Genomic DNA, 27,140 nt, shown 5'->3' with positions numbered 1-27,140 from the left:
CCATATGTATATATTAATATATATGTGTATTAATTATACACACATGCACACACATACTTTTTCAAATGACAGTGCCTCATGTAGCCCAAGATGGCCTTTTCTGTCTGTCTTTGTTTCTTTGTTTCTTTCTTTTTTTGAGGCAGGGTCTCTTAATGTAGCCCTGGCTGTTCTGGAACTCACTCTGTAGATCAGGCTGGCCTCAAACTGATCAGAGATCTGCCTGCCTCTGCCTCCTGACTGCTGAGATTACCGATGTATGCCTTCACGCCTGGTGAGAGTCTCTGAATTTACTGACCTTTCTTTGAATTCCCCAGTCAAAAGAAGCAGCAACGTAAATTCTGGATGTGTCTCTCCAGAACAAAGCTCCCTGGGGAGGCGGGTCTTCTCTGGCTTCTGATATTTTTTGGACATGTCTGCTGAGGTACCTGCTAGAGCAGTGATTCTCAACGAGTGGGTCATGATCTCTTTGGCAAACTCCAGTAATCACATGACTATTCAGAACAGTAGCAAAATTACAGTTATGAAGTAACAACAAAAATAATTTTATGATGGGGGGTCACCACAACATGAGAAACTGTATTTAACGGTGGAAACATTAGGAAGTTTGGGGGCCACCGTAGAGCGTGCATTAAGAGCCTGCCTTTTCTATCATTGTGTGCTCCTTGAGGGTCTAACTAAATTCTGGGGTGAGGAAATCAGTGAGCACAGCCCCCAAGCTCAACGAACTCATCACCAGAAAGAGCAGTAAATAGTCAGAGAGAAAGGGGAATTTAGGTGGGTGTGTCCCTCTGAGAGGCAGAGGAGACTGACAAGAAATCTCAGTGCAGTACAGACAGTGGCATGGTCGGTCTTGGCTCCTGACCTCCGCCTGTCCCTGAGGATATCTTTATTCTATTATTATATCTTTATATTATTATTTGATTTGCTTATTTTTAAGAAGAGCAAATGTAGGTTTTTGTTTTTTAAGACTTATTTAAGATTCACAGTACACTGTAGCTGTCTTCCGGCAAGCCAGAAGAGGGCATCATGTTCCATCACAGATGTTGTGACCCCGGACCATAAAATTATTTCTGTTGATACTTTCTAACTGTAATTTTGCTGTTATGATTCTAAAATGAGCTCCTGAAGCGGACCCTCTTCATAGCTTAAGTTGTTGGGGTTGTATGTTTATGGATAGGCTAGCAGGACCCAGCTACTAGGGAGAGATGATTTTCCTGAACAGAATCCAGCAGCGACGGGCACTTTTAGAGGTAGGGGGAGAGCTAGCATCTGGGCGGGGCGAACTGTTTGGAGGGGCGGGGCGAAGCAGTGTTGCCGGGGAAGTTGGGTCAAGGCGGGACCTAACTGTGCTTCCTGGCTGTCGCCTAACTATGGCAGCCGCTTGTCCTGGCACCGCAGTTCCCGTGTGGCTGAGCGAGGAAGATCTGAGCTGCATTATCTGCCAAGGGCTGCTGAACTGGCCCACCACCCTGCCCTGCGGCCACAGCTTCTGTCTCCAGTGCCTCAAAGACCTGTGGGTCTCGAAGCGCGCGGGCGTGGATAGCTGCCCTTGGGCCTGCCCCATATGCCGGAAGGGCCCCTCGGCGAAGCCCGTGCTGCATAAGAACCCGCTGCTGCAAGACCTGGTGGACAAGTACCGCCTAGCGGCGCTGGAACTGGAGGCTGGTCCCGAACCCGCCCCTGCGCCCCGTTCTCTGTGTACACCTACACCGCCCCAGGTAGGAAGCCTGTACTTGACTTCCCGATCTCTTTTTCTGCCACATAATTTGCTCAATCTAATCTGTTTTCTGTAGAACCTTTAAAAAGTTCAGAGCTAAATAAAGAAGTAGAAAAGCCCGAAGTGGTGACCCCATGTCTGCAATCCCAGGTTTTGGGAGGCTAAAACAGCGGCTCGTCCCACGCAGCCAGAGTTACTTAGTAAGGTCCGGTCACAAACAGTAGTTAAAAATCCAAGTCCCATTCAGCCAAGGTGTGGTGCATACTTGCATAGTTCTAATTTTTCCCAGCCTTCTGTGATGTCTGATTTTTTTTTTTTACTGTATGGTAAAATATATATAGCCACAAAATTTGCCATTGTACCCCTTTAATTCAGTTAACCTATTTATATATTTATTGAGGCAGGGTCTAATTAGACTGGACCAGGACGGTGTTGAACCTGGAGCGACTCCCTCGGCTTTCCAAGTCTGGGATTACAGGTGTATGGGATGACAGGTGGGGGATGACAGGCGTATGAGATGACAGGTGTATGGGATGACAGGTGGGGGATGACAGGTGTATGAGATGACAGGTGTATGAGATGACAGGTGTATGGGATGACAGGTGTATGGGATGACAGGTGTATGGGATGACAGGTGTGGGATGACAGGCATATGGTATATGGGATGACAGGTGTGGGATGACAGGTGTGGGCCACTTGAACTCGCAGAGCTTTGCCTCCATCCTGCTTTTCAAGAGCTGGGATCAAACATGTGTACTGCCCTGACTGGTCACTTGGACAAATTTTTTTAGTGTACAGTCCTATGGCATTTGTCCTCTTTCCAGTACTGTGCATCTGTCACTGCTGTTGTCAAGGTGATTTCATCGCCTTAAATAGGACCTCTGTACCCACTGAGCAATAACACTTGGTTCCTATCCCTCCAGCCTCTGTGCATCTCTTATGTGCTTTATGTCTCTGGATTTACCTATTCTGTTAGGACGGAAGGTGTCGCACTGAGACCATCACTCACATGTAATAGGCAAGAGTGTTTTTATTTCAAGCAAGCAAGAAGCCACCATGCAGGGGTCAGCTTACAAAAATGGCAACCCTAGACAAAGGGTCGTGAGGCTTTCATGGAAAACTAGAGGAATTTTAGCAAAGGTTAGATAATATAAAATTTCACTGGTGGGTGCCGGGGGAAATTACATGGGTTGGTTTCTGATTGGCTGCTCTGCTAGTTTTACTATATTTGGGGAGGCCTTGAGGAAATCCCAAGAACTGACTCAGCTCTGAGCTTCCAGAACTATCAATTATTAACAGCCCATTGTCCCACTGCTTCCTGGGAAAGCGAAATTTGGTATTTCAAGGTTTTTTTTTTTTTTTTTTTTTTTAGGAATTTTTCATTCTACGTGTTTCGTGTAAATGGACCCCTTCCATGCCCCTTTATGTCTAACTTCTTTCAGTCCCATATTTCCAGGGCTGGTTCATTTTGCAGCATATATCAGAACATCATTGCTTTGTATGGCTGTAACTCTTGTTCCAGGCGACCCAACACCCTTACCTAGACATACATGTACTCAAAACACCAGTGCACATAAAATAAAAATAAATATTTTTTTAAAAAAGTATGTTTTATTCACCCGATGTAATTGTCTCCAAGTATTACTGGCTCTGTCTGCTAACCTAAGAATAGTCCTGGAAGCTTCTAGCCTTTGTATAATCTAACCTAGGCCTAGAATGTTTTCAGCCCCTGAGATTTATTGCTGAATAAGTTCACCCTTTCTAGTTCTTTCTGAATTCTTGCTGGCTGGTTCAACTGGCTGTTCTGGCTCAAACTCCTCTCCAAGCTGACCGATTCAAACTGATTTCTCTCAGTTTCTGACAGAATTGCTCTGCTTGGCCTCAAACTAACTCTAGCAACCTGTCCTAACCTGGCTCCTTCTCATTCTAGGGCTTGTTCCCTCTTCAACTTGTTGCTGTAAAACTCTCCCAGTAAAAACCTTTCTCTCTCTCTCTCTCTCTCTCTCTCTCTCTCTCTCTCTCTCTCTCTCTATGCCTTTCCTAAGTTTGACTCTTTCCTGTCCCTTCTCATTAGAGTTGGGCATACCTTTTTTTTTTTCTTTTTTTTTTTTAGGAGCTGGGGACCGAACCCAGGGCCTTCAAGCTCGCTAAAGGCAAGCGCTCTACCGCTGAGCTAAATCCCCAACCGGGCATACCTTTTTAAAAGATTTATTCATTTGTTATATATAAGTACACACCAGAAGAGAACATCAGATCTCATTACAGATGGTTGTGAGCCACCATGTGGTTGCTGGGATTTGAACTCAGGACCTCTGGAAGAGCAATTAGTGCTCTTAACCACTGAGCCATCTCTCCAGCCCAGAGTTGGGCATATCTTTTTTTTTTTTTTTTTTTTTTTTTTTTTTGGTTCTTTTTTGGAGCTGGGGACCGAACAGGGCCTTGCGCTTCCTAGGCAAGCGCTCTACCACTGAGCTAAATCCCCAACCCCGAGTTGGGCATATCTTATTTTGTCTGTGATTTATCACTTTGTCTGTCCCTCAGTTAGACATAATTTTCAAACATGGCTGCTTCCTTCTACAAACTAATTTTACCTTCATTGTTTGGGATGAAAGGTGTGTGCCAAGGGCATGTCTAATTCTCTCCAGAGTAGCCATGTTCCTGGATTAAAATCCCTCTACAGTTCCTGTCTTCAGCTTCACACTTCGAGGCATGCACTGTCCCTAGCCTCCTCACTTATTTTCCTGTGTAGTGTTAGGATAAGACTCTAACTTCAAGCAAGGTATGATAGTGTTAGGGTCTGAATTGCTGACAAATATGCCCTAGATTCTAATAGTATGCAAAAGCAGAGTGTCTACTGAGTGAACTCCTGCATGCAGGGACCTGATTCCATCGGGATGGAAGGACCCTGACCGAATCTGCAGATTCAGTTTTAAAGCCAAAAAGAGGAACATTAGAGAGGGGTAGGTGACCTGTATCCTGATTGGTGGGTTCTATCGCTGGGGGGTCTGAGTGATGCTGTCATTGGTTAGGGTTTTGCTTCAAGCATACTTGACTGACTATTCTTGCTTCATGCCATGGAGGGGTAGCTCTAGACCTCTTGGCCACAAGCTTGGCTAACTGCTCTTTTGTAAACTGGGGAAGGGTTTCTTTTACATAAGCCTGTGGTGTTCCAGGAACTGACAGTTCTGGGAAGTGGAAACCCAGGCCTGGTTTCCTGAACTGCTAGTTTGCAGCCTGTCATGGAGTCAGCTGGCTCAGGCGGATTCACCCCTTTCATTAGCACATCACGTTCCTTTAATCACAGCACTTTGAAGGCAGAGGCAGGTAAACCTCTGTGAGTCCCAGGCCCGTCTGGTCTACACAGTGAGTTCCAAGACAGCCAGGACATTGTAGAGAGACCCTCCCGGTTTCAAAAGCAAAACAAACCAACAGAAGAATCTAACTTTATTTGTTCATGCCATTTTCCTGATGGTGTTTGTTGAAAGGACTCTTTGCCCCTTGGAGTAGCATTTGTATTCTCCCCCCCTCCAACCCCTCCCCCCCCAGGGCTGGGATGAAAGGCATCACTTTATCCAGTTATTTTTCCATTGGTCTACCTGTCTGCTTCCTTGGCATTTAAAGCTTCTTCTATTGGGGGAACTATATTCCTGGGTCCAATTTTTTTTTTGTGAACCAGAAGCCCAATTGTGCTCTTTTAAAGGTGACAGTACAGAAAAGCACTATACAAGTTGTCCAGGAGCTGACTGAGCTGGTGGGACAGCTTGTAGACATTGTCAAGAGCCTTCAAACGCAAAGACCTAGCTTGGCATCTGGACTGGACAATGCTCTAGGCGTCCTGCACATGGTAGGCTCAGGAGGGGAGAAGGGGCTGGGGTGAAAGACAGCTTCCTGCTAGAGCTGTCCGGAGAGACGACACGCAGCAGGTCTCAGGCTTTACTATTTATTCTCCTTATTGCCAAATATGGGTGATTGGGAAAGTGGCAGGCTGGCTTTGAGTTAATGGAAGCTTTAAGTAGGCTGGGCTCCATCCTTCCCACTCTACGTGATTCACTCTCTAAAGCCACCAACAATACCTGGGTAAATCCCACAGGTTTGAAAGTCCTCATCTTCAGTGTCCCTTAAAAATCTTTTTAAAGATGTGTTTATCTTATTTTATGTTTTTGGGTGTTTCGTCTGCTTTTATGTGTGTGCACCGTGTGCATGCCCGATGTCTGAGTAGGGCAGAGGAAAGAGGACGATGGATCCCTTAGAATCAAAGCTATAGATGGGTGTGAGCCCTCATGTGGGTACTGGGAATTGAACGCAGGTCGTGTGCAAGAGCAACGAATGCTTTTCGCTGACAAGCTAACTCTCCAGCCTCACCCAGTGACCTTGCAGAAAGTATTTTTATTATTGTGTGGAGGGGAGTTTGTGTGTGCCGGGGGGATTGTGTAGAGGGGAGGGTATGTGTGTTGAGAGGGTGTGTGTGCAGGGTAGGGTGTGTGGAGGTCAGAGCCCAGCTTTCCGGAGTCTGGGTTCCAGGAATCTAACTCGGGTCATCGGATTTGTGCAGCAAGCACCCTACTTCCTTTTGAGATGGAATTTTGTTGTTCACCAGGAACTCATGGTCCTCCTGTACCAGCCTCCTGAATACTCCCGAGTTCCACTATGCTCAGTCCCCAGTTGCTTTATTTGCTTTTGTTTTATGTGGTAGCATCTCTAGCCCAGACTGGCCTTGAATTCAGTATATAATGAGAGCTGGCCATGGACTCCTTACCCTCCTTTCTTGTTTCTCTGTAGGTATGCAGTTTTTGCAACCTACTTTTTCTCTTTCTTTCTTTCTTTCTTTCTTTCTTTCTTTCTTTCTTTCTTTCTTTCTTTCTTTCTTGTATGCACGTGAGGACACTGTAGCTGTCTTCAGACACATGAGAAGAGGGCACTGGATCCCACTGCAGATGTTTGTGAGCCACCATGTGGTTGCTGGGAATTGAACTCAGGCCCTCTGGAAGAGCAGGAGTGCTCTTAACCACTGAGCCATCTCCAGCCCTTGAAAACAGTTCTTGGGAGAGCCTCTCTCAATGGCTGTGTATCACAAGTTGAGCTCCGCAAAGCTATGTAAGGCAGACCCGTACGGTGCTTGTCTCCCACTGTCTGTGGGGCCACATTGATACTCCTTCATCAAGCATCCTTTCACCTGCTTCAGGACAACAGCCTCTTACATGTTTGCTTTATCAAGACATCCTTCCACCTGTGAGCCCCAGCAAACAATCATTTGACATAACTGGCTTTCCAAGGACTTAGAAGCTTCCACTTCGTTTCTCAACGTTTCCTTCTGGCTGTCTCCAACACAGCGCAGTTCCTCTGGGGAGTCTCCATCACTGTCTTGGTCTCATTCTTCCAAACACACAAGTCAAAAGCCTGGAAGTCATGACACTTCCTGTGCCTTAACCTGCCTAGCAGCGCACTGTAGCTCCAAGGCCAGCTGAAGATCTTCCAGCTCTATTCATGCCTGAGCTCCTCTGAGACTTCTCAAGTCCAGGCCTATGACAGTCTCTTGCCTGGGTTGTCATCATAGCCCTACAGATGTTCCACTCTATTTTAGTTAGCTTTCTTCATCTAACTCATCTGCCTGAAATACTCTGACGATGTCTGAGTAACAGTGATAACCGGCTTCTGAAATGGAAAAGTTTATTTTAGGTCACTATGTACAGGAGTCCAATGGCACTGGCAGGAACATGTGGTAGGGCAGAGCCTCACAACCCCAAGGCCGGGGAGAAAGGAATGGGACTGTGCTTCCAGCAACCCTGACAACCTTGCTCCACTCACCTGCTGAAGGCCTCACTGCCTCCCAGTCCCCTAAATCATCCCCCTCTGGGAGAGTAGCCTTCACCGATTTCCTTGAATGAATCAAACTCCCTGTCAGAGGCTCTTAAGATTTCACATGCCTTTATGTTTGTTTTATCAGTTACTACAGCTGTAACCTTCTGACTTGTGTACTCAGGGCCACGAAGAAGGTATCAGGTAACTTCTTCTATTACTGTCTGCCTATTCCTTTGAGGCAGGGTCTCTCCTGGAACCAGGGACATCTGTTGGAACCAGCAAGCCATTGTGATCTTACTGAGATCTTAGAACAGGGGTTACAAGTGAGCGTGCTGTGGCTGAAGGAGTGAGATTTTTGTGACCATCGGCCTGGCTCCGGATCAATGAGAGACCCTGTCTCAATGGAATAGAGTGGAGAGTGACAGAGCAGGACACCTGACATCGTTTTCCATGTGCACACATACCACACACACACACACACTCTCTCACACACATACTCTCCCTATACCACATACATAGATAACCACACACACACACACACTCACACATACACCAAAAAACATATAAAATAAAATAATAAAATAAAAAGGACCTTATAGACTGGGATGTAGCTTAATAGAGTTCATGAACGAGTCTGGATTTGATTCCTAGCACCATAAAAAAATACATTAAGAAATAAATAATCGCTGGGTGTGGTGGCACATGCCCCTTAATCCCAGCACTTGGCAGATCTACCCAGAGGCAGGTAGATCCCTCTGAGTCTGAGTCCAGCCTGGGCTACAAAGCAAGTTCCAGGACAGCCAGGGCTACACAGAGGAACCCTGTTGAAAAACAAACAACCAAGCAAACAATACATTGTGTGTAAAATGGGGCCAGAAATAGGGTTCAGCAGTTAAAAGCACTTGCTTCTCTAGATGAACTGGGGTTGATCTTCAGTCCCCACGTGGTAGCTCACAATTAACTGTAACTCCAGCTCCCCAGAAAGAATTCTGCCTGGAGGTGGTGCTGCTGCTTTTCATTTCAGCACTCAGTAGGCAGAGGCAGGTGGACCTCTTGAGTCTGAGGCAGCCTGGCCTACACAGAGAAGCCCAGTCTCCAAATCAAAAAACAATAAAATAAAATAAAACAAAGCCTGTTTATACTTCCATTTAAAATTACAGCTGGAAGGCAGAGCTTGGGTGTATTTTATGAGTTCCTCAGTTGGTTTTCATTTCATTTCATTGTCCATTCTTCCTTGATCAACAGGATTCTTCCTCTGAGGAGGAATATCCCTTGGATTCTCCAAAGCTGGTGACTTTCAGTTCGTCTCAGAAGAAAATTCAGGAGATTCTCCGTGACCTAGAAAAAATTCAGGAAACCCTGCAAGGGAGTGTCACGTGGAATGAAGCTCCTAAAAAAGTTGAGGGTGAGCAGATAATTAGTAGACCAGGACTGATTAAGGAAGTTGGGTCTAGGCTTATACTTTTCAAAACCTACTTTTAATAAGGCTTATTAAATGCTCTAACTTCCCTTCTGGCCCACCACTCACCAGAGGTGGTGGAAAGGAAAAGTTGTTGGAGCAAATCCAGTCTGTGTTGTCAGGGTATCAGCGGTTCAGTTCACAGAGTCAGCAGTAGCAGTCGGATGTGCTCATGAACACCTGTCACGATTTAGCAACAGCAGGTCGATCCAGAAGAAACCATGATGTTCTGCTGGATGCTGTTCCTTGGGGCAGTTTCAATATCCATCGGTCAGAATACCAGCAGTCTAGTTCAGTGGTGTCAGGATAGCAAACAGGAAGCAGCATGCGTCAACAGGGGCAACCAGGACCAGCAGGGATGCCAGGAGAAGTTCTCTGCTGTGCCTCTCCCAAGGAAGTGAAGACCAGTGAAGAGTAAGGCACACCAACACCTTCCAGGGTCTTCCACTGTCTGTCTATTTATTTTCCTTCTAGACATCATCTGCCCTTCCACATATCTGCTTTAGCAAAACACCATTTGACATAACTACCCAAAGAAACCGGAAGTTGCCACTTCAGTTGGGCAGGAATGGCAAAGTTGCCCCCGGCTTCATTCTTTGGGGACAGGACTCAGAACATGGCTGTTTTCTTTTATTTCGGGGGTTTTGGGGTTTCTGCGGCTTTTATTTTTGCATGTAAACCACTGGGGGAGTCTTGACGGTGGGCACCCTAGAGATCACACTGGAGTTCTGAGGGCTCCAGACACTAACTGGGAAGTCAGGTGACAGAAACAATGATTCAGACCGATCACATGATTACAGAGCTGGGGTCTCCAGCAGGGCTCCAGGTGGTCAGGGGTGGACGTCTAAGGAAGCAGTGACATTGGAGGGGCAAGCACTGGGGTGGCCTTGAGCCGCCTGGGTAACACCAGGGACAGAGGATCTGGTAGCCCCAGGGATCTCCAGTCCATGCCTTACTTGGCCAGTGGGTTCCTGAAGGGCCTGCCAGAAAACTTGGCTTTTCTGCCCAGCTCTTCCTCCATTCTAAGGATCTGATTGATGCATGGCTGTTTTCACTGTGATTGTATAAGCTGAGTAGGAGTGAGCTGAGATTTCTTTACGTTGCCCAAGCTGACCTCAAACTCCTAGGCTTATGTGATCCTCTTGCCTTCTGATTAGCTGGACCTCACCATATCTTCCATCTCACCTGACTGCTTTTTATTTGTGTCTTTTTTTTTTTTTTTTTTGGTTTTTTATTTCGGAGCTGGGGACCGAACCCAGGGCCTTGCGCTTCCTAGGCAAGCGCTCTACCACTGAGCTAAATCCCCAACCCCTATTTGTGTCTTTTTAAGAAAAAAATTCTTTATGTGTTTGTTTGTTTATTCACTATTTATTGTGTATGTGTGTATTCATGCCTATGATCTTCTGAACACATTTGCCACAATCTGTGTGCATGAGTAGGAGGATAATTTGGGGAGCATAATATGTGGGTACTGAACCGAGATCATCAAGCTTGATGGCAAGTACTTTTACCCACTGAGCCGTCTCATCAGCCTTTTTACCTCCTACTTAGTAAATGTTTTTATCAACAAGGCATGAAACTAAGCACAGCAGTACCTACCTCCAACCCCAGCCCTTGGGAGGTGGAGGTGGGAGCCTCAGTTCAAGGCCAACGTGGAGTACATGAGAGGGACCCTGTCTCAGAAAGAGTGTGGGTCAGGGTGTTGTGGGAGGGATAGTAGTAAAAAGGAAAACGGGCATGAAACTATACAATTAACTTTGTTTGTTTTGTGTTTTTGAGACAGGGTTTCTCTTTGTATTCCTCCCTGTCCTCGAGTTTGTCATGTAGTCCAAGCTGGCCTTGAACTCGGCAAGCTTTTGAGTGCTGGAATTAAAGGTGTGAGTGACCACACCCAGCTCTACTTCTCAATAGAGCCTATCAAAAAGACAGTTATGCCTGAGTTTAGGGGCACACAACTTCAATTCCAGAACTCAAGAGGCAGAGGCAAGTGGGTCTCTATGAGTTCTTAGAGTTCATAGTAAGATCCTGTCTCAGGGAGGAAAAGCATCTCTATTGTATTTGGGGAATGTATTAACACTAAATGGTACCAGTGCGAAGGAACCACTTTTCCCTCTTGTTCTCTTGACTTACATTAGAATTCAGTAATGATGCCTGTCAGGCATTAGACATTGGCCCTGGCCTCCCAAAACTCTACTCCCCATGGCTCCTGCTTTATGAACTTAGGAATATGTATCTTATTATAGCTTTTTAACGTTCAGTTAGATTTTTGTCTTGGTGCTATTGAGGGTAGACTGCAGGGCGTCACAAGTGCTCCTTGCTGCTCTCTCCAGCTGCCTTCTGCATTTAAATAACACCACTTTGCATTAAAAGGTGTTCTGTTTAAATAGAAAAGGCAGGGTCTCTTCAATAATGTTTATTAGTTGTTCCAGAAGTTAGCTTGAGAAATAAAGGGCCTCAGTTGTATATGCTCCAGAATTCAGATTTGGTTTTCTGTCTGCATCTCCTCCCTCCCTCCCTCCCTCCTCCCTCCTCCTCCTCCCTCCCCCGTCCTTCCTTTCCTCCTTCCTTCTCTCTTCTTTTCCTTCCTTCCATTTTTTTTTTTTTTTTTTTTTTCGGAGCTGGGGACCGAACAGGGCCTTGCTTGGCTTCCCTAAAAGGCAGCGCTCTACCACTGAGCTAAATCCCCAACCCCTCCTTCCATCTTTTGATGATGAACAGCAACATGGATCTATAAGCCAAATAAACTCCTTCCTTTCCAACTTTCTTTTGGTTATGGCGTTTCATCATAGCAAGAGTCTCTATCACTAAGACACCGTTTTTACTTGGTTAGCAATTGTTGAGTGCAGCTGAGCCAACAGTTAATTATACTTACATGTTTGTACGACCGATCTTAAGAACCTTTTCACCTGCAAAGTTGAATCTTTATTCCCGTCAGGTCCTTTACCCTCTGGGAACTGGGATTCTACTGTGCGTGTGCGTGTGCCTGTGTATGTGTGCATGTGTGCTCTGTGGGATCAAAACCAGAGCTTCATGCATGCCAGAGATATGACTTAGCATTGAGTTACACCCTCAAACCCCAGCGTTTGTCTTTTTTGTGGCTATTTTATTTCACTTAGAAGAACCCTTTTCAGGTCCATTCATGTAGCGTGAATCAGAATTTATTTTTTTTAAAGTGTTTTTGCTGCATTTTGAATAATCATTTATTCACTGGTTGGACACTTGAGTTGTTTCCGAACTGACCTGAATTTTGAGACTGGCTTTTAATCCAAGCATAGTAGTGCATACTCGAGATCCTACCACTTGGTGCTAGGTGGAGACAGGAGAATAGATTTAAAGCCAGCACTGCCTTTCTGGTAAGTTTAAGGTCAGTATGGTTTACTTAAGACCCGTCTAAGAACAGACAGAATGGCTTCTGATTGGCACTTGTCCTGTTCTGCCCTGAGTTACCATGGCTCTCACCCTAGGTAGTCTTTCAACTCAACCTGAGCCTTACTTTTGCCCTATTTTGCTGTCACAAGGTCCAAATTGGGGGGTGGGGGAGACAGCTCAGTGGTTAAAGCATTTGTGGCCCAAGTGTGAGAACTGAAGCTTGGGTCCCTTGAACCCTCATAAATGCCAGGTGGCTGAGGAGGCCCACTCGTGATTCCAGCTTGGGAAGGTGTAGAAGGCAAAAAGGCCTTGTGCAGAGACAGATGAGCAATGGAGAAGCCAGGAAAGATAAACACACGGCTTCCCTCTTCAGTGGACTGCGATGCATAGCTGCTCTTTCTGGAATGACAGGAATGACAGAGTTTTATAACCTTTGCTGTCTGAGATGGTCTCTGCTCCATCATCCAGAATTTCTCAGACTGTTTCACCTAAATCTTGAGCATTGCTTTTAGATCATAAAACCCATCCTTAGGAGGGATGTTTCTTGTGCTTCACGGCAGCCTAAGTGACGTCGTGTTGTCTTGGCGACAGGCGGATCCTGACTCGCACAGGCATGATGCTTACCTCGTCAGTCTCTCTAGACCGTAAACCTTGGGTACTCTCTGAGTGAGCAGCACCGGGTCTTGTGAAGGAGCTGTGTGCACGTGTGCGCTTTGCTAAGAGCGCCGATATAAGCGTGCCTTAAACTCCTGGGGCTGAGTTCATTGTTACCTGAATCCTTTTTTCCAAAATTGCGCTCTGCTTATTTAAGATGCCTTAGCTAGGGTTTCCACAGCTGTGAAGAGACACCATTTCCAAGGTAACGCCCATCAAGGACAACATTTAATTGGTGCAGGCTTACAGGTTTAAAAGTTCAGTCCATTATCACCATGGCAGGAAGCATGGTGGTATCCAGGCAGGCATGGTGCTGGAGGAGTTGAGAGTTCTACATCTTGTTCTGAAGGCTGCTAGGAGAAGACTGGCCTCCAGGCAGCTAGGAGACATTCTCAAAGCCCACCCCCAAAATGAGACACTTCTTCCAACGAGGTCACACTTACTCTACCAACCTACACCTCCTCATAGTGACACTCCCTGGGCCAAGCATATTCAAACTACCACATATGGCCAAAGTAAAATGATCTGGGCCAGGCTCTGGAGGACCTGACCCAAAGCTGGTAAGAATAAAATTTGGCTGAACCGAGTTTCGTTCTAATCTCACCCTGACCAGCTTTCCCTTGCTTGTTGTAAAGCCTGCAGGGGAATCACCATGGGAAGGCAGAGATAGGGGATCCCCAGAGCAAGCTGGCTAGAAGACTACCCATATAGACGAGCTCTGGGTTTGATTGAGAGGCCTGTCTCAATGAGTAAGGCGAAAGAGTGATCGAGGGTGATTTTCAACATCAATACCAGGCCTTCACACTCACCTTTGTGCGCTCGCACACACAGAATCAAAAACGCACATACATATGCATATCAGAAAAAGAACAGAGAAGATGGGAGAAGATTCCACCTTTGCCATGCTGTAGGGCTTTCCTCCTCTCTCTTTCCTGTCGTCCTATGGTCATTACAGTGTGGAGGATACACTTGCTAAGGTGCATAGTTAAATATGAACATGGAGAGGGTGCGGAAGGTGCCAGGACTGGAGGTGAACCTCTCATCAGTTCATATTCCGTGGATTATGTAACGACGGTTTGTGGTGCTGATGTGGGGGTCGTGAGTATTCTGGATTAGAAGGTGCTGTAATCTCCTGGAACTGTATTTGTTTATGCAATAAATATCCATAAAACACTTTCTGTCTATGGTCCCCAGTGTTTAGAACATAAAGATGAACAACTTCCTTGCTAGCAAGGAGTTTGGAGTTTTGTGGGGGAAAACAGTTTGAAAAAAAAGTTCCACAATGATGACACGGGGCTGCATGTTCTTGGTCTGAGCATCTGGCACAACCCAGAAATGTGCCAAGGAGGAAGAATTGCAGGTCTGTGCCCATCGTGTGACTGTTGGATACTGAAGTGGACATTTCTGATTTCTTTGGAGACTCAGTTGAGTTATGTGATGTTGTTTTTGGACGCTGCCTTGTGAGAGGATGTTTTGCTGAGGCAGACACTTGAGAAGGCCGGTGATGTTTAGAAAGAGTATAGGTAGAGCCCTACGGACAGTGAAAGGCCTCTCTTGCATAGCTCCACCGTGCAATGCTTTGCTGATCTTCGCTTGCAATTCCATAGAGAAAAATGCCCCGAAAAACTTCTCGTTGTATTTCGGCGGCTTCTTGCCACTTCTGCTGACTCAGATCGATTGGACAGAGCCTCACGATTTCTGCTGGATCAAGCCGCTGCTACTGCTTGGTATTTGTTATTGGACTGGACTGCTAATATCTTGACCACGAAGATTGAAATTTTCCTAATGAACTACTTCTAAACAGGCCCACAACCCCCTTGTCCTACTAACCATCTTTCTCCCCAAACTTTGGCCGGTCCAGTGGGCTAGAAGGGAGATTGAGGCTTTAAAGAACCCTAAATAAAGTAGGCTTTGTAAAAACCTCAGCTTACAAAATGCCTTCAGTTTGACTTTTGCTAATGGGCTTCCCTCCTCCCAATTATTCCTTTAAATCCTAGAAATGGCATCTTCTGTAGGCCTGCTGCCTGACCAGAGGTGTCCTGTATCCAGGAAAGTGTCTCAGTTTTCCCTATGTAAGTATGAGATCTATTTAAAACATATGTACTGGGTGTGGGATAGAGCCCTGTAGATGGAGCACTTTCCCAGCATGCACAAGATAGGTTCCCCCAGCACTGCATAAACCAGGTGTGATGGGAGGTAGAAGCAGGAGTATCAGCGTTTCAAGGATATCCTTAACTACCTACTGAGTTTGAGACTAGCCTGGGCTACCCGAGACTCAGCCTGAAGAACTACTTACTTACATGCTGCATAGAGGAACTGCAAGAATGTGCTGGGCCCAGCTCCTTGGGCTATCCTGGAACTTACTCTGTAGACCAGGCTGGCCTCAAACTCAGCAATCCACCTGACTGGGATTAAGGGCGAGCGCCACCACCACCACTGAGCTGTCTGTGACTTTCTATTCTTGGATTGCTTTTTCATACGGAGAGCTTCATACTAAGGCTAAGAGGGTTCAGAGTCCTAAATTCTGGGCTCAGCTGTCCTGGAGCACATCCATTCTGATGTCACCAGTTACAGTTGCCGGTCTGCTCCCCCTGGTACATATACTGTGTTAGCCCAGGCTAGGTGGTCCTTAAGAGCACATTCCCCCTGGACTCCTGGTTTTGACTCTAGCAGCTCTTTAGATAGCTATGCAAGCCTGGACTAGTTACCTCTTAGGGGCTTGGTTCTCTTGTCTTTGCAATGATAATAGTAACATGGTAAAATTGCCTTATGGCTACATGAGAGATGGAGGGGGAGAGAGAAGCGCCTGGAGCAGAGAAGACACAGTATCCAAGTACTTACCAATAGGGGCTGGGGGTGTGGCTCAGTACTACAGCCTTTGTCTAGTAGGTACAAGACCCTGGATCTCATTCCCAGAGCTAGAATGGAAGGAAGAAAGGAAATTTATATAAAAACAATGACACGTACATCTTGCCATAGATAGCTGTGTTCCAATACACAGGTATTGAGAAAAAATTATGACTGTGTTTTGTGGGATTCAGAGGTAACTAACTGCTGGGAGATCAAAAAAGAGAACAACAGGAATAGGGTGTTGATAATACAGATGAGGGTTATGCAGAGCTTCCCTCGCATTACGTATCCAATTAGTGGTAAACATCACACCAAAAATGCAAAATGCTACTTTTTACTATTGTGTGAATGACTTCCAACATGGATGGTCCAAAACTGGCAATCCATGACTGGAGGAATGGCTCAGTGGTTAAGAAGCTGCTCTTCCGGAGGACCTAGGTTTGATTCCCCGTACCCTCTTGGTGCCTCATAATGGTCTGGAATGCCTGTCTCGGGGGACCTAACACCCTCTTAATTCTGTGGGCACTACATGTGTGTGGTGCACAGAAATACGTGCAGGTAAAACACCCAAACACATGAGTAAAAAATGACAAACATAACTGACCTTGGTGTTTATTCCTCCCCAGGGGCCATCAGTCCAACCTTTGACCTGAGGAGCATCTCCTGTAACCTGGAGGTTTCCAACAACCGCCGAACGGTGACCGTGTCTCGGGCTCTACAACCCTATCATTGGAGTTCCGAGAGATTCTCAATTAGCCAGGTCTTATGCTCTCAGGCCTTCTCTTCTGGGCAGAAGTACTGGGAAGTGGACACTCGGAGCTGCAGCCACTGGGCTGTTGGGGTGGCTTCTTGGGGCATGAAGCGGGACAAGATGCTGGGAAGGACCATGGACTCTTGGTGTATAGAGTGGAGAGGGCCTGGCCAGTTCTCTGCTTGGGCCATGATGAAGAAAACAGACTTGTCCTCAGGCCTTCCTGAGGTTGTGGGCGTGTGGCTCGACCTCGAGCTGGGGAAGCTTGCCTTCTACTCGGTGGCTGATCAGGAGAGGCCTCTGTATGAGTGTGAGGTCTCCAGCTCCTCCCCTCTGCATCCTGCCTTCTGGCTGTATGGCTTAACTCCTGGAAACTACCTGGAAATACTGTAAGTAAACACATGAAGCTCCCCCTGGGGCTAGGACAGTGGCTTCTTAGACTCTCTGTTTAGGGGCAACTGGAGAATTCCACTTAGGGAGACTGGATATGGTAGCACATGCCTATAACTCCAGCACTTGGGAAGTGGAGGCAGGAGGATCACTGCAAGTTCCAGGCCAGCAATGATGAACAAAGAGAGTTCAAGGCCAGCATTGACTCTGCCCTCTTTTAAAGTTAGTCTTTTTTGGATGGGGTAGGATTAACTAAACAGGTTTGAGCTCTTTAAACCTTAGACATTTCAGAGAAAGGACTGGTCTGGAGTGTCTCCTCACAGTGACCTCTGAGGCCTCAGAATAGCCTACCTAATAAGAAGGACTTCGGACCGTTCTCTGTGGCCTCATCTGGGACTGAACCGTTCAATCAGGCTGTGGCCAACAAGTCACACCTACATGACTGACACCCACCACCCTCAGTTAAAAGCCTAACCCAACAGCATAGCTGAGTGAACATCTCTAGGGTATGCTATGAATGTCCTCACATACCTCTGTTGGAAGGGTGGAGCACTGTCCTATGGAGGGAGTCTTCCTGGACCCTACCTCGTGTGCCTTTTTCTACTGTTCATTTTATTCTGGGGCCTTTTGGTGTAATAAACTGCAGTCATGACTGTCGTAACTGTGCTGAGTTCAGTGGGTCTTAGAGTGATCTTTGAAGCATACAGTGACCTTAAGGACCCACAACCAGAAGGGATATATGTTATTTAGTCATTGTCGTGTAATAATAGTTCCACGAGGACGGGTAAAGATGGCTCAGCGGTTAAGAGAACCGACTGCTCTTCCAGAGGTCCTGAGTTCAATTCCCAGCAACCACATGGTGGCTCACAACCATCTGTAATGGGATCTGATGTCCTCTTCAAGTGTGTCTGAAGACAGCTACAGTGTACCCATATACATTAAATAAATGATATTTTTAAAAAAGTTCCATGAATTTATTGCTTTAAAATCATACCCAGGCTGGGGTGTGACTTAGCAATAGAGTCTACGTTGCATGCACAAAGCCCTAGGTTCTGTCCTCTGCCTTTCCTGATAACAGAACCAGAACACCTGAACTTCATCAATGACAGCTATTAACCCAGTACTGTTACCTTGGGTTTTTTTTGTTGTTGTTTTGTTTTGTTTTGTTTTGGCAGTCTCTAGGTAGCCCTTGCTGTCCTGGAATTTGCTATTTAGTTCAGACTGACTTCTAACTCAGAGATTCACCTGGTTCTACCTCAAGAGAGCTGAGATTAAGGACAACACCAAAGGCATTTTCTTTGATATGTGTGGGGATGGACATATTGACAGGTTGTGAGCCAGGGCGTCTCCTTCTATAGGAATGGAAGGTAACTGGCTGCATCTTGGTGTACAAATCTTTTTTTTTTTTTTTTTTCGGAGCTGGGGACCGAACCCAGGGCCTTGCGCTTCCTAGGCAAGCGCTCTACCACTGAGCTAAATCCCCAACCCTTGGTGTACAAATCTTAACAGAAAGGGTGTTGTTGTTGTTTCTCAACAGGCCTAAACTTCAATTAAATTAGAGTTACAGGGGTTGGGGATTTAGCTCAGTGGTAGAGCGCTGCCTAGGAAGCGCAAGGCCCTGGGTTCGGCCCCCAGCCCTCAAAAAAAAAAAACCAAAAAAAAAAATTAGAGTTACAAAATTTCCCTTTCTACAGTTCCTAACAGGCCTTTTTAGTAGCTTATCTTGAAGTTATGGTGGAGGCAGTGTTGTAAAATTTAATAGTTCCTAAGCAAGTTTATTGGTAAATCCTTTATAACATCAACTTGTTACTCCCAGTTTATCAACTGATACTCCCAGTATCAATATTGTGTGTCTGTCTGTCTGTCTGTCTGTCTATCTATCATCTACCTTTCTATTTCATTCTGCCCTCAGTATTTATTATCAGGTTCTGTTTAAATCTCCATAGTGAACCAACTACGAATCAAGAATACTTAGAAAGCAGCCAGGCATGGTGACACTCAGGAGGCAGAGGCAGGCAGATCTCTGAGTTCATGCCCAGCCTGCTCTCTATAGATAGTTCTAGAACAGCCAGGGCTACACAGAGAAACCCTGTCTCAAAAACCAGTAACAACAACAACAACAACAACAACAACAACAAAATAGAACAAATCATACCCATAATGACCATATGTAGACTTTTGGTCATTATTTCCTAAATGATATCACCTATCATTTAGGTGAAATTAAAAGAAATCGCATATCTTAAGGTGTATCAGTGAATGAAAAAAGATGGGATTAGGTTATGTGCAAACATCATGAATTTCATAGGAAGAACCTGAGAATCCTCCAATTTTAGAATGTGAGAAAAGTTCTGGAACCAACTTTGTCTACACTGAATGACAGCTACTGTTCTTTTTCATTACTATATATATTTAATTCTGGTGATTTCTGGAGTAAGCAAAAAATTGTCAATTAACTGTCCATGGAATTTTTTGTTTTTCACAAATATCCTGTGACCTACATAGTATTGAGAGTCAGAAAAAAGAATTAATGTAGCTAAGGTATTTAAATTTATATTCATCGGGAGCTGGAGAGATGGCTCAGTGGTTAAGAGCACTGACTGCTCTTCCAGAGGTTCTGAGTTCAAATCCCAGCAACCACATGGTGGCTCACAACCATCTGTAATAGAACCTGAGGCCCTATTCTGGTGTGTCTGAAGACAGTAACAGTGTACTCGCATACATAAAATAAATATTTCTTTTTTTTAAAGATTAAGCCAAGGCAAGTTTAAGTGCTCTTAACCACTGAGCCATCTCTCCAGCCCTAAAATAAATATTGCTTAAAAAAATTATACTCACTTGCCTTTTAGAGTTTACAGCATTGTGGGCAGGCTAATCACTTTGCCCTTGGAAACAGAACGAGAGTTCGAAATGTGCTGTTGGGTGTGATGTGGGAGCGCACACTCCATGTCGAGCAATGTGATGAACACTTTGCCTGCACCGTTCCCTTCTCAAAGAGATGCCCTGAGATAGCTCTGCTGTCTAGGTGAGGTTATGCATCTCAGAGATGCTGTGCTACTTGCTTAGAGCTGAACAGCTGGCAAAGCAATGGAGAAGAAATGCAGAATTCAGTCTGTGCCTTTAACCCCCTCATAGGAAATTCAGACTATTTGTAGGGGAGGTGGTCAGACAGGCTTCTCAATATTAATTATTTCTTTATCAAGATGACTTGTTTTCCAATGGACTTGAAGGATCCTAAAAAAGACTCAGAAAAAAAAACTGGATTCTTCCTAATCAATCGATGAGGTTTTGTTTGAAAAGTTTCTCCCAACACAGTTACAAAGAAGTCCCTTTTAATAAGTAAATGTGGTCAGTGATACACCCTCAGGCCAAATCAAGCAAACAGACACTTTGTCCTCTGGAGCCTGACCCTTGGGACACAAAACCACAGCTCTTATCTTAAAGGGAGTAAGAATCAGTTTATTCGGGAGCCATTCTGAGTGACTGGCCCCAGGAACACAGATTTAAGTTACTCCAAATTCCATGTTCCAGTGTGGAATCAGCTTCATAAAGTTTTTATAGTTCCACAGAAAAAAGAGAAAGTCATAAACCAAGGCAAGTTTATAATCTACGGGTGGGTATAGGAGATGAAGGTATATAGAAGACAGAAAACCTTTCCATAGGCTCAAAATACTACCTGACAGCATTCTTAGATACGGATGGGTAGAAGATAGTTGCTTACTAAGGCAATAGATTCTAAAAGCTATTTTTGTCTGTTTGGGTTTTTCAAGATAGGATCTGTGTAGCCCTGGCTGTCCTGGAACTCACTCTGTAGATCAGGCTGGCCTCCAACTTAGAGGTCTGCCTGCCTCTGCTTCCTGAGTGCTGGGACTAAAGGTATATGCCACCACAGACATTTTTTTTAAATTTATCTATTTTTATTTTATGTGCATTGGCATTTTGACTGCATGTATGTCTGTGTGAGGGTTTCAGATCCCCAGGAACTGGAGTTACAGACAGTTGTGAGCTGCCATGTGGGTGCTTGGGATTGAATCTCTGGAAGGAATAGGACCTCTGGAAGAGCAGCCAGTGCTCTTAACCACTAAGCTATCTCTCCAGCCCCTCTAAAAAGTTTTTTTTTTTTTAATCTGTCACAAGATATTAGTTCTGGCAAAGTCTGTCCCAGAGGACAGAACTTAGTCCAGAATAAGGTAAGTAGCCTCTCTGGACCTGCCACATTCTAATCTCTTCACAGGACTGAAAGTCTAATTGGCCAGTCAGTCTCTGCAGACAGATTCCATTCAGTAGTTTTCCTTCCCAGGTCCGTGTAGAGGACATGGATATTTTAACATTGAACCAAGATCAACTTTGCTGAAAGCTTAGAGATACCCAGGCTTTGGATTTTTTTTTTTTTTTTTTTTGCTTCACCAGAACAGGCATGGTAGGAAAGCAATCAGCCTTCTTAAACAACAGAAATGAAGGAGAGGTGCCCCACAGGCTCCTGGAGGCACAGATTACAATCCCAGTTCCTTGAGAGAGGCAGGATTGCAAGCTCAGCACCCATTTAGGTACAGAGTGAGTTTGGGGCCGGCTTGGGGTGATGTGGTGAGGTTCTGCTTCACCACAGGAAAGGTAAGAAGGGGATTCGGGCTGTGACTTGGTGGTAGAAGGCTTGTGTGTGCAAGGCCCCGCGTCAGTCCCCAGCACTGAGAAGAAGAAAACGTGAAGGAATAGAGAACCCAAGATAGATGGGTCGGAAGGGTGGGACTGAAGCCAACCCAAGTTCTATTTGGCCTCTTGCCCAGGCTGGTGAGGATCAGCGATGAAGCCATTGTCCTGCCCAGTGTAGCAGGCCTGCCTACAAGCCTGGGGTGTAACAGCCTCCTGGGACTCCAAATGTTCCCTTTGATAGGTGTAAAAGAGAGATCCTCATGTCTCCAGGAAGAGGCACTTTGCTCTCACTTCCCAGTGGTCCCCCCCCATGGCCTGATCTGTGACAGGAAAGCTCCCCTTTAGCACACTGGAGAAAAATTCTACCAGTGCAGTCTACCTGCCAACAGGTCTTCTTGGAATCACCCGATCTGTTTAATACACTCCAATAAATCTGCCATATGCCCATAGTAGGTTTCACTGCCAACAATGCCTTCTGCCTTGTGTTTTGTGTGTATTTCATCATGGGGCTAGATCCTCAGACTTGGAGAGGTACAAGTAGCCTCCTTTAACTGAGTGTGGTGGCACATGGCCCTGGGAGGGGTGGGGTGAGGTGAGAGGCAGATGGAACTCTTGAGATCTAAGTATTGAGTTCTAGGACTGCCAGGGCTACATAGAGAGACCCTGTCTCAAAACAGAGCGAAGGAGGAGGAGGAGGAAGAGGAAGAAGAGGAAGAGGAGGAGGAGGAGGTGGAGGAGGAATTACCTATTTCCCTCAGGATTTATTTTATACTCAGTATTTAAATATTATTTCCTGGGGCTGGAGAGATGGCTCAGTGATTAAGAGTACCGACTGCTCTTCCAAAAAGTCCTTAGTTCAAATCTCAGCAACCACATGGTGGCTCACAACCATCTGTAGTGAGATCTGATGCCCTCTTCTGGTGAGTCTGAAGACAGCTACAGTGTACTCATATATAATAAATAAATAAATATTAAAAAAAAAAAAAAAAAACTACAAAAACAAAAAAAAAAAAACAAAAAAAAAAAAAAAAAAACAAAAAAATATTATTTCCTATCCATAAGGCATTATTTTAGGGATTTTTTATTACATAGGATGATTGAATTCTCTTAACTCTATCACATAATATGTCCTACTGTTATGTCTATTTGGCCTCTGAGGCAGCAGAGATGTTAAATAATTTGACTAATAGTGCTCAACAAGTAATTGGCAGAGTTGATGAACCAAGCAGAACCAAGGAGCAGGGGGACTCCAAATTCCCTGCTCTTTTTTTTTTTTAATGTTGCAGAATTGGTTTTTTGTTTTTGTTTTTAATATTTATTTATTTACTTTATGTATATGAATGCTCTGTCTTCATGTACACCTGCATGCCAGAAGAGGACATCTGGTCTCATTACAGATGGTTGTGAGCCACCATGTAGTTGCTGGGAATTGATCTCAGGACATCTGGAAGAGTAGTTGGTGCTCTTAACCGCTGAACCATCTCTCCAGTCTGAATTCCCTGCTCTAAACCATCCATGCTATCTTTAGGGGAAATTCTGAGTGACCTCCAGTGCACATTTGTTAACATCATGGGAAGGACATAGGCTCAAGGCTAGCCATGGGGGGGTCACAACAGTTCAGGGACAGGGAGAGAGAGGGGGAGTGTACTGAGAATCATACACTGCAAGTGACAGAAACTCCAGCAGGTCAGACTCCCTTTTCTCCCCTTTAATGAAGTGCTGGCCTTGATTTATATTCATCCATAAATATTGCCAGATAAAATTGAATTGCTTGCTACTGGGCTGGAGAGATAGCTCAGAGGTCCTGGGTTCAAGTCCCAGTAACCTTCTTCTGGCACACAGGTATACATGCAGATAGCACACACACACACACACACACACACACACACTAAATCTTTAAAAAAAGAAATTGCTTGCTATTGCTTCCTTCCTGTGGGTCTGGACTTTTGTTGTTTTGTTTGAAACAACATGAAGTCCAGGCTGACCTTAAACTCACAGTCCTCCAGCTTCAGCCTCTTGAGTGTTGTGATTATGCACATTCATCTTGGATTGTTATTTATTTTATTTTATTTTATTTTATGTGTGTGAGTTTTTGCCTGCATGTATGTCTGTGTACTGTGTGGTACATGTTCAATGCCTTCAGAGGCCAGAAGGCACTATGTCACCTGAACCTGGGGATACAGACCACTATGAGCAACCATGTGGATGCTGGGAATCTAACTTGGGTCTCTGGAAGAACAGCCAGTGCTTTTAACTGCTGATCCATTCTGGCGGGTCTGCTTAGATTTTAAAGTAAGTGTTAGTTACAAAGTTACAAAGTGCTTCTTCATAGTAACATCTCTGACGTCTTCCCAGATCTTTTTCTCTGTAGATCCCTGCCTAGCAGACTTTTTCCCTTGATAAAAATGTCAGAGCTTTTAGCCAGCACACATCTACAACATCGTGAACGCCTCTCTTTTTAATTCCAGTGGGAGCCCTGCAGAATTAGAATCAGTGCTGCTATCAAGTGCAGTGGTGCAGAGAGCTCCTCGGGTCATGACCCTCTACAGAGTGTTGCCTCAAGTCTTGTTCTTCTTCAAAAGGCCTTTGTGATTAATGAGCCGGAATTTGTGTAGCTTTTTTTTTTTTTTTTTTTTTTTTTTAAAGAAAAGTTTTGAGGCTTGGAAAACGGCTTAGTGGGTAAAGGGCTTGCTCCATAGAAATAAAGACCTGAGTTCAGATTCCCAGCATCCACATAAAAAGTCCTGCATCACTCGGCATAGGGGTTGGGGGTCAGGGGCTGGAGGGTGGAGGGGTGTGGGGACAGGCAAATCCAGAGTGGCTTGCTGTCCAGGTAGTCTAGTGAAATCAGTGAGTCCTAGCTTGAGTGACAGACCCTCTCTCAGGCAAAACCAAGGTGGACAGTGACAGAGGAAGGCTTCTGACTGTGACTTCTGACTTCCAGTAACCTGAGAATGGGCGTGTGTATTTGTATTAAACACACATACACTCACCACACACTCAAAAAACACATTTTTTGGTTTTTGTTTTTCAAGAGAAGGATTCTCTGTATAGCCTGGATGTCCTGGAACTTGCTTTATAGACTATGTTGGTCTTGAACTCACAGAGATCTGCCAGCCCCTGCCTCTTGTGTTCCGGGATAAATGACATGGGGACATGCCTACCTAAAATTCTTTTTTTTCTTTTTTTTTCTTTTTTTCGGAGCTGGGGACCGAACCCAGGGCCTTGCGTTTGCTAGGCAAGCGCTCTACCACTGAGCTAAATCCCCAACCCCTAAAATGCTTTATAGTACATTATTCAGATATAAAGTATAGTCTCTGACTTATTGTGATTTGACATACTTTTATTTATTAACTTATTTATCTATTTATTTATTTATTGCTGACCTGGATCCAAAGTGCCTCTCAGTGCCGGAACTAAAGGCTTGTGCCATAATGCCCAGCCAAGTAGCAATTCTTCAGGACTGTCCTCTGACCTCACCATGCATACTCAAATGCACATGTCATAGACAAATATACAAAATAATACATTTTGAAGAAGAAGAAGAAGAAGAAGAAGAAGAAGAAGAAGAAGAAGAAGAAGAAGAAGAAGAAGAAGAAGAAGAAGAAGAAGAAGAAGAAGAAGAAAAAACAGGTGATGGGCTCTGGGAAGTGTACCCACCCTGGGAGCCAGTGACTTTGTTCAATATTTTTGAGAGGTAAGTGCAAAAGTGTGAACACAGCTGAAACCAGGTAGGCAGGTCACTTGCCCTCCTGGACCTTCCTGTTTAGTGAAGAGATCTCCGATTCACCACCAAGCTCCTGCTGTGTGACCTTGGATAAGGAACTGTTCTGTTCTTGTTCTGTAAAACAAAACAAATGGAATCTAAGAAATCTGCCACTTACATCCTCTGGCAGTGTCTTGAGTGCGGCGGGAGATCCTTCCGGGTTTTGCGTTACGGCCAGTCTGCCTGCAGGGGCGCTGTTCCATACATGAGAGCGTTGACGTTCCGAAAGCGCTTGTCCCTCGCCGCACGCCGTCGTCCTCGCCGCCGCCGCCCGCGTCCGCGGAGCCGGAGGAGGCGGAGCTGGCTTGCCCCGGCTCCGAAGCGGAGCGCCAGCGGAGGAGTCGGTGCGGCAGGTCCTGGCGGCCGAGATTCGGGCGCAGAGGCCTGAGAGGCTGGCAGGAGGCGGCAGTAGCGCGGGGAGAGCGGCGCCACGGGCTGGGCGCTCCCGGCGTGAGGCGTGCGCTCCATGCGTGCGGGCCGAGTGCGGCCCCTGCGAGCCTCCGACATGAAGAAAGACGTGCGGATCCTGCTGGTGGGAGAACGTGAGTCCGCACCCTGCCCGGCCTCGCAGCCTCGGTGTCCTCCTCCAAGCCTGCCAGCCCTTCCGCTCTTCCCTGCCCTGTCCCTCTGCTCCTCGCAGGCCTTGTCCCCTTCAGTTTCTAACGCCCGACCCTCTCGCTGCGAAAGCTGTCGCCTCCCTCCGCCTTCTCGAGTCTTTTCCTCTTGGGCCTCAGTGTTTCTCGGGCCACCTCCTGTCGGACCCTCCGGTCGCCTGTCAGTCACTCATTGCCAGGCAGATGTTAGAACAGGCAGACTGAGCACTTGGGACTGCGGGAACCGGCTGGCGGGGACACTAGGGGGAGGAGGAGTGCAGAAGTAGTCGACTTGTGAGCAAGGTCAGGTTTCTGGAATTTTTTTTTTTTTTTTTCACTTGCCGCCTTCACTGCTACCGTGCATGGGCATTAAGAGAGCGTTGGGTTGCTTGAGTAGCTTAGCAGGAGAACTCTAGCGTGCATAAAGATCTGGGTTCAGTCTCTAGCAACAGGGAGAGAAAGGGTTTAAGATAGCGGGTTTTTCAAAAATTTAACATATATACATATATTACATATGTATATATGTGTGTGTATATACATATATATGTATGTATATGTATGTATATATTTGGCCATACTTGTGCTTAGTGTCGAACTAACTCATTCAAGTTAATGAGCGATACTTAACTAGGGAGGGACTGAAGCGATTGTTACCCCCAGAGTCTTAATTTTCGCTTTTTGTTAGCCATTCCATTGTTCTGTAGTAGTTATTTTGATAAGAGCAGGCATTATAGGACTTCAGAACACACACACATTCCCAATGCTCTTTAGAGATAGATTTCATTTTTTTCTGGGTAAAGAAAACAGAACAACCAAAACAGTGGTTTTTGCTGGCTGATAAGAATACAATACAGTAGCGATTTCTGAGCTTACTGCAAGTTACATGACTCTGTCATGGGGACTAAATTAAAAAGAGAGGTTCATTAGTTTATGTTTTGCCATTGCTGATCTGAAGCACTTTAAACTACATTATATCTTTGAGTATCCTCTATAGGTCACTGTGATACATTCCTAGGGAGGAAAGTGCACACATTAAGAAAACTAAGTTTCGGGGAGGGGGCTGTTGGGGTAGGGTGTGCTTTTAGGGCCCAGACAGAGGGAGTCAGATCCCTTGGAGCTAGAGTTACAGGTGGTTTGAGCCA

At 45.5% G+C, this 27,140-nt stretch overlaps 2 protein-coding genes across 5 annotated transcripts in view; both read left to right on the top strand.

Moving 5' to 3' along the window:
• Positions 1-1,335: 1,335 nt before the first annotated feature.
• Rnf135 (ring finger protein 135) lies at positions 1,336-17,359 on the top strand. The gene is made up of 5 exons (XM_032913686.1): positions 1,336-1,718; positions 5,418-5,561; positions 8,762-8,921; positions 14,996-15,070; positions 16,475-17,359. Exons 1-5 carry the CDS (start codon positions 1,371-1,373, stop codon positions 16,990-16,992), a joined length of 1,245 nt encoding a protein of 414 aa, XP_032769577.1. The 5' UTR covers positions 1,336-1,370; the 3' UTR covers positions 16,993-17,359.
• An 8,332-nt stretch (positions 17,360-25,691) lies between these two features.
• Rhot1 (ras homolog family member T1) overlaps positions 25,692-27,140 on the top strand; it is a 67,630-nt gene continuing 66,181 nt past the window's right edge. For all 4 annotated transcript variants that reach the window (XM_032911698.1, XM_032911696.1, XM_032911697.1 and 1 more), the window contains exon 1: positions 25,692-25,947. In XM_032911698.1, the coding sequence (XP_032767589.1) occupies positions 25,872-25,947 (76 nt within the window). In that variant the 5' untranslated portion in view covers positions 25,692-25,871. The remainder of the gene's footprint in view (positions 25,948-27,140) is intronic.

The sequence above is a fragment of the Rattus rattus genome, chromosome 9 (genome assembly GCF_011064425.1).
Source record: "Rattus rattus isolate New Zealand chromosome 9, Rrattus_CSIRO_v1, whole genome shotgun sequence".
Taxonomy (NCBI): Eukaryota; Metazoa; Chordata; class Mammalia; order Rodentia; family Muridae; genus Rattus; species Rattus rattus.
Note: the sequence above shows the minus strand (reverse complement) of the source record. Positions and strands in the feature narration are given on the sequence as shown.

Excerpts from the sequence above, each read along its gene's own strand:
- Rnf135 (XM_032913686.1), top strand. The coding sequence starts at position 1,371 with ATGGCAGCCGCTTGTCCTGGCACCGCAGTTCCCGTGTGGCTGAGCGAG. Across the intron at positions 1,719-5,417 it reads GTACACCTACACCGCCCCAG|GTGACAGTACAGAAAAGCAC; the intron begins GTAGGAAGCCTG and ends GCTCTTTTAAAG. Across the intron at positions 8,922-14,995 it reads AGCTCCTAAAAAAGTTGAGG|AAATGGCATCTTCTGTAGGC; the intron begins GTGAGCAGATAA and ends TTTAAATCCTAG.